The following is a 12950-nucleotide window of genomic DNA, read 5'->3' on the forward strand; positions in this document are numbered from 1 at the left end:
GGTCTCCCTCTTTGCTTCCTGGGTCTTGGGAGCAGTGAGACCCCAGATCCTGAATTTCTTGTAATCCTCTGATCTGAGTGCCTACAGCTGCTCTGAGCACGAGACCTTCAGGAGTTCCTGACGGCAGGAGAGTGGTTTCTGGTGGGTTTGGCTAGGGCATGGCTATCCCTATATAATCTGCCCCTGAACACAATAAAGGGGGCATTCTTGGGGAATTCAAGGATGACCCATGTCGCTGTCTCTCTGTGTGTGTCTGTGTATTTTAACCTCCAGGCCCCTTGCTCAAAGCTCGCAAACTGGGTGCCAGCGCACAGAGCGCAGACACGGGGGTGTGGTACACGGCCCTGGGCGCTGGGATAGGCAGGACCAAAGCACCCACCAAGCTCTTATGTAGGCTTGGGATGTGAGCTCAGTCTTCACATTTGCACAGCAAAGACTTCATGCACTTCCAGCTCCTGCAGCTCACCCAAGGTTTATTAAGCCTGTGTGTGTGTGTGTGTGTGTGTGTGTGTGTGTGTGTGTGTAATGACTATTGATTCACAGTTTTCCTGTTACTAGGCGTTTCTTAAAATTCTGTGAAAGTTGGTAGCACAGTTTCTTGTTTAGTTGTAGAAACTAAACTTGAGTGATTTGGTACAAAAACTCGTGGGTGGTGGTTGCTTCTAGCGGAGAGAAGACATTACACATGTTTAATACATGTCTATAGTTCAGCAACACCATAGTTTACATTTTTTAGTAAGAGGGTGAGAGAATAGGAGAAACTTAAGATCAAATATAAAGGATATGTTGTGACTATCATACAGCTCCTGCTTGTACAGGACTTTGAGGCTGTCTACCCTTTTATTTAAACTCAGTAGTCGGTGTCCTGTTTAATATGTGAGCATAAGATGCATGTTTTTCTGTTATTGTCATTACAGGTTTTGGGAAGTGACCATGAAGACTGAAGAAGTTACATTTTTCACATGATAATTGAAGTTAATGACTACTTACAATATTTTCATGAAAATTAAGTATGACTTAGAAGTGTCAAAGGTTTATGATGTCATCAGTTTCGACAGAAAGCAAACTTCAGCAGGCTGTCAGCCTGAAGGGAGTTGACCCAGAAACATGCATGATCGTGTTTAAGAACCACTGGGCACAGGTAATAAATGACCTCCATCTCCTCTGCTGGTCTCCTCTGCTGAGCCTCCCCCCCACCCCCAGTTTCTGCCACACTGAGCCAAGATTTCCTACTTGGTGACAGTCAGCTGACTTTCTAGAAAATGCTTTGAAGGACAGGCTCTTTCAGTCAAGAGAAAAGCAGATTTTCCTTCCTGATTTCCCATAGTATGTATCAGATTAAAACATTGTTTCCACAAATGGCTGGCTTTTGAAGCATTTACTAAGTACTGTGTTGAGAACTTCAAATATTCTGTAATTAATATAATTTATATTAAATCTATCATTTAATCTTCTCCAGAAACTAATAAAGCAGTTAGTAGAGAATGGAGAATTATGCAGGTTAAATGGCTGTCTGGAGGTTCTGCTGTCAGTGAATTACCAAGCCAGACCTTGGTACTCAGATCTCAGTGCCTTGAATGCAAAACCCACGGGTCTGACTGTCAGACCCCATACGATGTAGGGGGATCTGTCTGGCTATGTCTGAGTCCTCATCTTCTCTACTGAGCACATTAGTGTTTATGGATAATTCATTTTGACTTCTTGGGGCTTTCCTCTGATCTGCTGGTGTGGATAATTAAGGGTTGAATGCTTAGAAAATTTACCAGTCTGCCCCTTTCCTCGGGGAGCTTGCAGGTAGTAAAATAAAAAAAAAAAAATGGTATTCTTTACTACTTGTCCAGCGTTATACTCCCCAGGTGAGCTGGTAAGTGGCTATTTATGTGACGGTTTTTTAATGACTACCAGGTTCCTTCCTGTGTCTGGAAAGAACACATGGGTTAAAGCCCGGAGCCTGTAAATCACAGCAATTATGGAGGACACAGTTTAGATCAAAAGGGGCAAAATCAATTCTGCTTCTGGATTGTTCACACCTTGTAGTTGCTTTTCACCTTCTAGTGTAAAGCTTCTATGATTTTCTTCTGCTTTCCCATTACTCTGAGTTATTGTTCAGATTTAATGGATTTACTGTGGGCATTGAGGACACCTCTACTATAGTGAAGGAAAGAAATTTGGAGCTATTCTTGATAATTAGATAACTGCCTTTGGTTTTACACGCTTTAAAGCATTTTAAAGCAATGGCTTCAGAGTCAGCTAGTGGACTCTTGAGAGTTGTGACCAGCAGTCCTCAGAAGGCCTGCTTCTATCTTTACCTGTTTGGACCATATATCATTTTGTGCTTATCCCATGTACAATGTATCTATGTATTACCACATGCTTTTCTATTTTATTTACTTAATTATTTATGTCCATTCTCTTGAGTGGATTACCACACGGATGGCATTTCCAGCTTACCATTCATTTGGCCGATGGAGTTTCCCTTTGAAATATGGAATCTCTGCTCTGAGGCCCACTGTGTGTGTGTACTACGTTTGATCACGAGCATTCCTTCTGGTTCCTGTAATGGGATCCATTTGGCTTTCTGAGCTGCTCTGAGAATCACAGATACACCACTGACCTCGTGACTCTGTGTCGGTAGATCATCTATCCTGCTCAATCTGGTTTCTTTCTCCGAAGAGCAGCCGGACTGCTGCTAGAATGTCCTGTGTGAGGAATGTGTCCATCTTCTTTTCACGTTGTTGAGAATAAATATTAGCCCCAGAATCCTATTAGTTCCATGTCTGCTATGAATGACTTCAGCATTATCAGATACTGGGGGTTATCGGAGGCACCATGCAGGTGCTTAGCACCCTCCTCTTGAAATATATTGAGGTGAAGATGAGACTATCTTGTCAGAGGAAATGATGTTAGTCATTAAACAATTCCCTTTATAAAGTGAGCATGTCTTATGATTGTTCAGCCATTTCCTTAACTTTAGTTGGGTTTCTTTTTAAGAATGAAATAAAAGACCTTTTTTATTAATCTCTTTAGACTTAGCTTTTCCTTCTAAATACATCTAGAAAATGCCCTTAGTCTCTATCTGCAGAGACTCTGTGGGCCTTCCTATCAACTGTAAGAATGATAATATTGGTTGAGAAATAGATGCACGTGCGTATCTAAGTAGCTATTTTCCCTTAGAGGTTGAGTTAGGGAACAGTTCTAGGGCATCCCTAGAGCATCCTCGGGGGGACAGCTACAGGAATTAAGTCAAGAAAAGGGAGTGTTATGAGTGTGAGTGGTGAAGAAAGTTGTAGTTTGGACAGTTTGGCTGTGGAAAAGTTTTTATGTCAGAGGAAGGGAACATTTTAAGAGGGATATTGGTGATAAATGCTCAGTTTTGACCTTTATGTTGGTGAGAAAGAAGGTGGGGGAGGCAAAAACTAAGGGCAAGGCAGAGATGTCAGCTGCGAATCCCTCAGCTGTCAGGACTGGGTTGTGCATCCGTCTCTGGACTTGGCTCTTCACCGTGACTTCTGCTGGGGTGGCTAACGGCACACTCAGGGGAAACAGTCTCATCTGTGACATGTGTACCTCTGTGCCTACTGTGACTACAGCCACCAACTCCCCCGAGGCAACCAAGGCAACCTGAGAGGTCTCTAGCAAATGTGGCAGTCAGGACTGAACGACCACATGGTATTGAAAGGAGTGTGCCATTCACAGCTCAGTACAATACTTTTGTATACCATAAATTAGGAAAAATGAAGGCAGTGAAAGTCTGTGCTATCTAGAATTTGTCTTTGTTAGGCTACTTCAGTATAAATTCAACATCACTGACATGCATTTGACAGCCTCTGGTATACTATTTATGAGTCACTTCTATGCCAGAACTTGAGTTACAGAGCTAACATGGATGGAGAGAGAAGGGTTGCTGCTTTCTATCTTGTCCTCTACTGTCCAGGGCAGCTAGCTCTATAACTAACTTGGGTCATATATAAGGCAGTCCATCATTCCATGGGTGAGACCTTAAGTGACCTGGTAGTACACTTGAATTTCCAACCCCCTCCCCCCGTCCATGATGTCATGATAGAAGGGTGCTCTGTAGATACCCAGGAGTAAACTTCCTAATAGTGACTTTGGAGAATGTAGGTTTAGGAAGCTGGCCTGGTCCATGCTTCCTCTCACCTTCTTGAATGGTCATCTTGTATCTTAAATCACCAGAATAATAGACCTAAGATCCAGATTTATCTGTTATAGATGTATCTAGTTGGACGTCCCAATGGCATAAGCCCACCCACAGGCCAGGAGGGCACAGACAGTTCCTTAGAACCTAGCTTCCGAGACTGCTTTGCATGCGTGTCCACCATCATCCCTAGCAATTGTCCAGTCGTTCCATGCCTCTGTGTGTGAAGTGCTTGCTGCTCCTTCTGCTTGAGTGCTCCTCCGTCTGGTGAAATGCTGCTCCTACAGGACACATTAGGGATGTCATTTCCTGCAGACACTCTCTCTTCTCTCTCACCTTTTCTCTCTGTGCTCACCACTGCCACACGCTCTCTTCTGTTCCATCAGACTCCTTATCTTACAACGGTATATGTAGCTTCCCTCCAACATCATCGAGAAGCTCCTGAATATCAGAGGCTTTCAGCGATGTATTTGTGTTTCTGGTGCCCATAACAGAGTATGGCATAATGTAATATGACATCAGTCAACAAACTGCTGAACAGCAAGGAGGAACACTTGAAGACCCAGGCAATTTGGGAAGCCACTTTAAAATGCACTAACTTTATTTTTTTAATATTTATTTATTTATTTATTATGTATACCAATATTCTGTCTGTGTGTAAGCCTGTAGGCCAGAAGAGGGCACCAGACCCCATTACAGATGGTTGTGAGCCACCATGGTGGTTGCTGGGAATTGAATTCAGGACCTTTGGAAGAGCAGGCAATGCTCTTGACCTCTGAGCCATCTCTCCAGCCCCAAATGCACTAACTTTAAACCACTGTATAATATGCTTCCAAGAAGGTCTTTGAACTTGCCTTTAGGGGTAAGGATGAATATATACCTGCGATAGATTTCTATAGTCATTTTGTTTTTGTTTATAATTTGGCAGGTTATTGCTTTTTATCTCCTCACTGCCTTCGCATTTTCAGAGCGGAAGAGGGTTCAAATGGAAGGGATCCATGGCTTATCGGACAATAAATTGTTCAAGTAGACTGGCTGGTGAATTATACCACCTACCTATTGGTTACTTTCCTTGACATGCTTATACTTTGTGACTACGTGGACCTTGTAATAGTCACTGTGTCCTTACTTCTTTTAGGCAGGAGAACAGAGAATTGGAAGAAGTTAGGCAAGGAGGTTTATGTCTATATGTCTGTATTTCTAGTACTTTTGGCCTCAAAAGCAGGAAGATCAAGAGTTCAGAGTCAGACTAGGCTATTTAGTGAGTTCCAGGCTAGATTGGTCTACATAGCAAGGCCCTGTCTCAAAAAATAAACAACAAAACAAAAAAAAAAAATTTATATCCATCTAAAAAATAACGTAGGTCTCCTTTTTACCAAAAATTTTATATTCCAAAAAAGCTGTTTTTCGAGATTATTTTGTTTATTTCATAGCATTTATTTATACTTTGTGACTATATGGACCTTTCTCTATTTATTTTTTAAAAATTAGAGAAAAGCAGCCGGGCAGTGGTGGCACGAATCCCAGCATTTGGGAAACAGACACAGGCGGATCTCTGTGAGTTCAAGGCCAGCCTAGTCTATAAGATCTAGTATAGGACATCTAGAGCTGTTACGCAGAGAAACCCTGTCTCAACAAAAACAAAACCAAATAAAACAAACAAACAAAAAAAGAAAGAACAGTGGCTTTTCTGTCTCAGGATGGCATGGCAGTGAGAAATGGAGGCCTGTAGATTGTTTGTGTTAAACACCTATCCGCAGCAGTGAAAACTAGAGGCTGGGTCTTAGGGCGAGTACAGTGTAGCACTCTGATACCCCGAATCCGTTAAGAGAATATAGGACACGATGCATGGATCTGGCATGCGTATTTGCATTTTTATTTCCTTGCTCTGTTTAGCTTGCTTTTGGTTTGCGTCTTGTTGCAGACTAAATGACAGAGAACACGGAACGCCTTGGGGATGTGGAAAGCTTCGAAAGCTTTGATTAATCTTCTGAATATCTTAGAAAATTGATGTCCGCCAACATTTTAAACACTTATGTCTCTTTCCAGCTTTATGAGTGGCCTTAAATGTGACAGCTGAAAGTGGATGAAATCCACGGTTCTTACGAGAGTGCCATCAGCTGGTGCTCCTGGGAGACCCTACAGAGGATGAGCCTGCTACAATGTCGGCCGCTCTCCCGATGTGTATTCTCTAAAGAGTCTGATCTGTGATAGACTAACGCTCTGTTCAGCATTTTCACTTGGGTCCTCCTTCCTATGTTCTTTTCATAGCTCCTATTTATCTTTGAAAAAGGGGGCTTTGTTATAAAGAGTCCTGGCTGGGTTATTATGATCTTGACAACAAGTTAGAGATATTGGGAAGAAGGCCTTGCGATTAAGAAAATACCTCTGTGAGACTTGTGTGTGGGCAACCCTACTGTCTTTTCTAATTAATGATTGATGTAGGAAGGTTCACTCATTATGGGCCATACCACTCTTGGTCCTAGTCCTAGGTTGTATAAGAAAGCAGGCTGAACAAGCCATGTGGAGCAAGCCAGTAAGCTGTGTTCCCGCATGGCTCTGCATCAGCTCCCGCCTTCAGGTTCCTGCCTTGACTTCCTTCCCTGACTTTGGATGATGTACCACACACTGTAAAATGAAAGAACCCTTTTCCTCCCCATATTGCTTATTGTCATGGTAGTTGTTGTTGTTGTTTTCTTTGTGTTTTTACTGTAACAGACACGTGTATTAATTATACATAGTAATGAGTTCCATTATATTTTCATATATGTAATATGTTTTTAATCATATTCACCTCTCACTGCCCTGTTTTGTTCTCGTCCCACTCCTACTGACCCCTGTAGAAAAACTGGCAGTGGCATAAATAATTAGAAAGCATTGGCAGGCACTTTATATCCGCTTAGCAACACAGCAGCAACAGTTTCCCCGAACTTTTTGTTTTTTGAGCAAGGTCTCATAGAGCTCACATTGGCTTTGATCTCTTGGTCCTTCTGCCTCTAATAAAGTGTTGGATTATAGGTGTTACTACCACACCCTGTCTTTATCATGTTTTAAAAACCTAGATTCAGACAAGTCTGTGCAGCTTCTGACTAGAATTGATTTTATGCAAGTGGATTAAGTAAGCACATTTTACAAGGGGATTATAGTTTTAATATTAGAAAAATTAAAGTCAAGCATGATAGCACATGCTTGTAATTCCAACTATTCAAGAAGACTGCAAATTCAAGATAAGCTTGGGCTATGTAGCAAGTTCAAGGCCAGCCCAGGCAACTTAGATTCTGTCTTAAAAGCCAAAGCAAACAAATAGCAGCGACAATTAAACAAAAGATTGAGGTTAGAGCTTTAGTGGTAGAGCGCTTACTTGTCCAGTGCAAGGCAGGGCTTGAGTTTAATAATCTCTAGTTCTGAAAAGAAGGGAAGGCAGACAGACAGGAGAGAGAGAGGGGAGCAAAGGAGGGAGGAAAGAAGGAAGGGGGGAGAGAGGGAGGAAAGGAGGGAGAGAGGAAGGAAGGAAAGAAGGAAGGAAGAAGGAAGGAAGGAAGGAAAGAAATGAAAGAAGGAAGGAGAGCACAAGGGAGGGAGGGAGGAAGAAAGGAAAGAAAGAAAGAAAAGGAGGAAGGAAAGGAAGAAAGAAATGAAAGAAGAAAGGAGGGCGGGAGGGCGGGAGGAAAGAAGGGAGGGAGGGAGGGAGGGAGGGAGGGAGGGAAGAAAGAAAGAAATCAAGCAGGCAGGCAGGCAGGCAGCATGAGGGTAAACAGGCAGGCTGGAAGGAGGGCAGGTGTTTATGTGGTCAGCTGGCTTGCGGCCCTGGTAAGACCCGTAGAGACAGGTACTCAAGGAATATTCCAAGTGGAAAGGCTCAGCCATTAAGGAATGACGGGGAGACAGTGGAAACTTAACTCTGTTGTCATTATTTGGCACACACAGTAAAACTTGGCCCATGCCAATTAAATTCTCCCTCCCTTTCTGTGCAATGGAAAATGTCGCTTAGTAACTTAAGCTTTTCCACAACCATCACTTTAGATTAGCATTCCAAAGGGTTCGGAACTGGGGGTCTTCCTCATGTGGCTTTCTAGAAATAGGCAAGTCTAGCCAAAGTTGCGTGATTCCCCGTGTCAGAGGCAGAGAGCAATGGAAGGTTGGGCTGAAGCAGATCTCCTGACAGAGAAACACTTGTGTTAGCACGAGGTGGAATTATGTGATTAATGTGTACCTTTTCCATTGTTTCCTTTTAGAATTTATCACTTTAACATTCAGGCCCCTTATCACGGACAGATGGAGTCGTATTAGAGACCAAGGGTAGGGACACCTGATATTCCTTCTGAAATAAATAGGCTATTTTAAAATTTTATCCTTAGTAGCACTCCTATCTAAAGGTCAAATGGCTTTGAAATTAGGTTGGATTTAACTGTTTTGATCTGATGGTAATTTGAAAGCCACTATTCATACTGCTCATTTTGTATTTACTTTTAAATTATATTAATTTATATATTGAACTAAATATGATCCAAGCTCGTATTCCACTCCCACATTCCCTCTAGCGATGAAAAACATGTCTAGTTATGATCAGTACATTTATTATTATTAACTGAGCTGGTTTACTTCATGAATGTGGGCTTTTTACCATGTGCTAGTTTATTAAATATGATTTTCAGCTTAATATGGTGGACTTGTTTTGTAAATGAAATGTTTACAAAGTATACTTTGTTTGCTTTTAGCCTCTCTCCTGCTATGGCTCCTCCAGCCTTATTAGCTGAGTTTTCCCTTCCCCAGGACTGACGGCCAACGCCTGGGAAGAGGCTTGGCTGGGTAACATAGCAGACAGTCACAGCAAGGGCTGAGTCTGCAGGAGGCACTGGATGCAGCCTCGCCACCCACCAGTCTAGAAGGTTAGAGTTGGAACAGTGGGTAAAACTAGGCAGCAAGCAGAGAAACTGGAAGCAAGAATGTGAGGGTTTGGTAGCCGTGGTGTGAGAGAAAGGCACACAAGGGAAAGATGAGGAGAGTCCAGGTCACACCAGGGGTCACTGAGAGGACAGGAGCTCTCTGGCACCTCAGTGCACCTGAGTTCCTGCTGTGGTCAGAGCCAGTCCCAGGTGTGGCCTAGGAACCAACCTGAAACGCCAGTTACAGCTTTGTCTGCTGGCAGGGAAGGGAAGGAGAGGGAGCCTAGGAAATGCCTCCTGAGAAGCAAGGCTCAGCTTTTGTAAATCATGGGCACAAAGGCAGCCAGCACTTGCTAAGCTTGGGCACCCTGTGACTCACGGCCTTGGTTATAACATGCCCATTTCCCTGTGCAGTGAGACTACAGGCAAGAGGTACAGGCGAGGAAAGGGGGTCCAGGGTGTCTTTCTCTTCCTGGTCAGCAAACCTTTCATTTCTGGGGATTATTAAAATTCTGCTCTCTGGTTTCTCTGCCCACTTACCCAGAAGGCTGTAGAAAGGGTCTGCACTAAGGAGAGCTGACTTACTTAATTTTAAAATCTGCTGAATGGGCTGGCGATGGCTTCATGTTTAAGAGCACACACTGCTTTTGCAGAGGACCAGAATTCAGTTGTGAGTACCCACATCAGGTAGTTCACAAGTGCCTGTAACTTTGGCTCTAGGGGATGTGACACCTTCTGACCACCACAGGTACCGGCTTGCACATTCACACACCTGCACACACACACACTTTAAAACATAAATTATAGCACAGAGGCGCCGCGGCGGCGGCGCCAGACCCAAGCAGCTGGGACAGGCGTGCAATAAGGAGAGCAGATCGCCCTACTACAATTGAATCAAAGAGGTAGGCCTTTGGTTGGCCAGGTCACTGGCACAAGGGGAGCCTGGTCCTGTCCTGAAGATCCTTCGGAGGGGTGAGAGGGTTCTTGGCCTGCAGCAGGAACCACGAAAGAGAGTGAGGGCATTTTGTAAGCGGAGCCCTTGGCCAGTAGGGAAACCTGATCTGGTTTCTAAAGGATCCATTGGATAGGATCAATAGGAGGAGATGGGCAGGCGCCAAGGCAAGAACTCACCCAATAATCCGAAAAACAACATGAAAGCATCAGAACCCAATGATCTTACAACAGAAGTATTTGAACAACCTAACACAGAAGAAGTGGAAAAAATCGACTTTATGAAGATAATAGAGTCCCTTAAACAACATGTAAAAAATGCCCTTATAGAAATGGATGAGAAGTATAACAAAAAGTTTGAAGAAATGAGTAAATACGTACATGATACCCTGGGAAACCAAGAAAAAAACCATCAAACAGGTAATGGAAACAGTTCAAGAATTGAAAACTGAAATGAAGGCAAAGAAGAAAATACAAACTGAGGACCAGCTGGATATGGAAAATCTAGGCCAACGAGCAGAGTCTACAGAAACAAGCATAATCAATAGAATACAAGAGCTAGAAGAAAGACTCTCAGATGCTGAGGACACCATAGAGAAAATAAACAAACAGATCAAAGAAAACAGCAAAGCCAACAAATTCTCAACACAAAACATGCAGGAACTATGGGACACAATAAAAAAACCAAACCTAAGAATAATAGGAATAGAAGAAGGAGAAGAGTCACAGCTCAAAGGCTCAGAAAATATTTTCAACAAAATTATGGAAGAAAACTTTCCCAACTTAAAGAAAGATATTCATTTAAATATTCAAGAAGCATACAGAACACCAAACAGACTGGATCAAAGAAAAACATCTCCTCGCCATATAATAATCAAAACACAAAATATACAGGTTAAAGAAAGAATATTAAGAGCTGCAAAAGAAAAAGGGCAAGTAACTTATAAAGGTAAACCGATCAGACTTACACCTGACTTCTCGATGGAAACTATGAAAGCCAGAAGGTCCTGGATAGAGGTTCTGCAGAAGCTAAGAGACCATGGATGCAAACCCAAACTACTATACCCAGCCAAGCTATCGTTTACTATCAACGGAGAAAACAAGACATTCCAGGATAAGAACAAATTTAAACAATACGTAGCCACAAATCCAGCCCTACAGAAAGTAATAGAAGGAAAATCGCAACCCAAGGAATCCAACACTGCCAACACTGCCTACAATAACCCAGGCATCTAATGACCCTTCACGAGCACATCTCAAAGAAAGGAGACACACAATCTCTACTACCAAAAGCAATAAGAATAACCGGAGTAAACAACCACTGGTCATTAATATCACTTAATATTAATGGGCTCAATTCACCTATAAAAAGGCACAGGCTAAAAGATTGGATACGAAAACAGGATCCAACATTCTGCTGTTTGCAAGAAACACATCTCAACCACAAAGACAGGCACCTACTCAGAGTAAAGGGTTGGGAAAAGGTGTTTCAAGCAAATGGTCCTAAGAAAAAAGCAGGTGTGGCCATACTAATTTCTAACAAAACTGACTTCAAACTAAAATCAATCAGAAGAGACCGAGACGGTCACTTTATACTCATAACAGGAACAATTCATCAGGAGGACGTCTCAATCCTGAATATATACGCCCCCAATCTAAAAGCACCTACTTACGTAAAAGAAATATTACTAGAACTCAAGGCAGGCATCAAACCAAACACACTAGTAGTAGGAGACTTCAACACACCTCTCTCTCCAAGGGACAGGTCAATCAGACAGAAACCTAATAGAGAATTAAGAGAATTATTGGAGGTAATGAAGCAAATGGACTTAACAGACATCTATAGAACATTCCACCCAAATAGGAAAGAATATACCTTCTTCTCTGCAGCTCATGGAACCTTCTCAAAAATTGACCACATACTCGGAAACAAAGGAAACCTCCACAGATACAAAAAAATATCAGTGTCCACCTGTGTCTTATCAGATCATCACGGATTAAAGTTAGAAGGCAACAACCACGCTGCCCCCAAAAAACCAACAAACTCATGGAAACTGAACAGTCAACTACTGAACCACACCTGGGTCAAGGAAGAAATCAAGAAAGAAATTAAAGTCTTCCTTGAATTTAATGAAAATAAAGGGACAACATACTCAAACCTATGGGACACAATGAAAGCAGTGCTAAGAGGAAAGTTCATAGCACTAAGTGCCCACTTAAAGAAAACGGAGAATGCATACATTGGGGACTTAACAACACACCTGAAAGCTCTAGAAAAAAAAGAAGCAGACGCGCCCAGGAGAAGTAGAAGACTGGAAATAATAAAACTGAGGGCTGAAATCAACAAAATAGAAACACAGAAAACAGTCCAAAGAATCAATGAAACAAAAAGCTGGTTCTTGGAGAAAATCAACAAGATCGACAAACCCCTATCCAAACTAATTAAACGACAGAGAGAGAACACGCAAATAAATAAGATCAGAAATGAAAAGGGGGACATAACCACAGACACAGAGGAAATTCAGAGAATCATTAGATCTTACTACAAAAGCCTGTATGCCACAAAACTGGAAAATACAAAAGAAATGGACATTTTTTTAAATAAGTATCATATACCAAAGCTAAACCAAGACCAGGTGAATGATCTAAATAGACCGGTTTCTCGCGAAGAATTAGAAATGGTTATCAAAAATCTCCCTTCGAAAAAAAGCCCAGGACCAGATGGTTTCAATGCGGAATTCTACCAGAACTTCCAAGAAGACCTAATACCTATACTCCTTAAGGTATTTCACAATATAGAATCAGAAGAGTCATTGCCAAATTCCTTTTATGAAGCTACAGTTACCCTGATACCAAAACCACAAAAAGACCCAACCAAGAAAGAGGATTACAGACCGATCTCACTCATGAACATCGACGCAAAAATCTTCAATAAAATACTGGCAAACCGAATCCAA

General features: G+C 42.2%; 1 protein-coding gene across 3 annotated transcripts in view; it reads left to right on the forward strand.

Annotated features, from left to right (window-relative positions):
* Fhip1a (FHF complex subunit HOOK interacting protein 1A) overlaps nucleotides 1–12950 on the forward strand; it is a 209443-nt gene that overhangs the window by 123628 nt on the left and 72865 nt on the right. For 2 of the 3 annotated variants that reach the window (XR_005974937.1, XM_041659420.1), the window contains exon 3: nucleotides 918–1141. The exons of the other annotated variant lie outside the window; for it this stretch is intronic. Coding sequence is in view for 1 of the 2 variants with exons in the window: in XM_041659420.1 (XP_041515354.1) it covers nucleotides 1037–1141 (105 nt within the window). In the remaining variant the exon portion in view is untranslated. The remainder of the gene's footprint in view (nucleotides 1–917; nucleotides 1142–12950) is intronic. 3 annotated transcript variants of the gene reach the window in all.

This window comes from Microtus oregoni, unplaced genomic scaffold (genome assembly GCF_018167655.1).
Source record: "Microtus oregoni isolate MIOR12 unplaced genomic scaffold, Mior012 000010F_ref0000083, whole genome shotgun sequence".
NCBI classification, from domain to species: Eukaryota; Metazoa; Chordata; class Mammalia; order Rodentia; family Cricetidae; genus Microtus; species Microtus oregoni.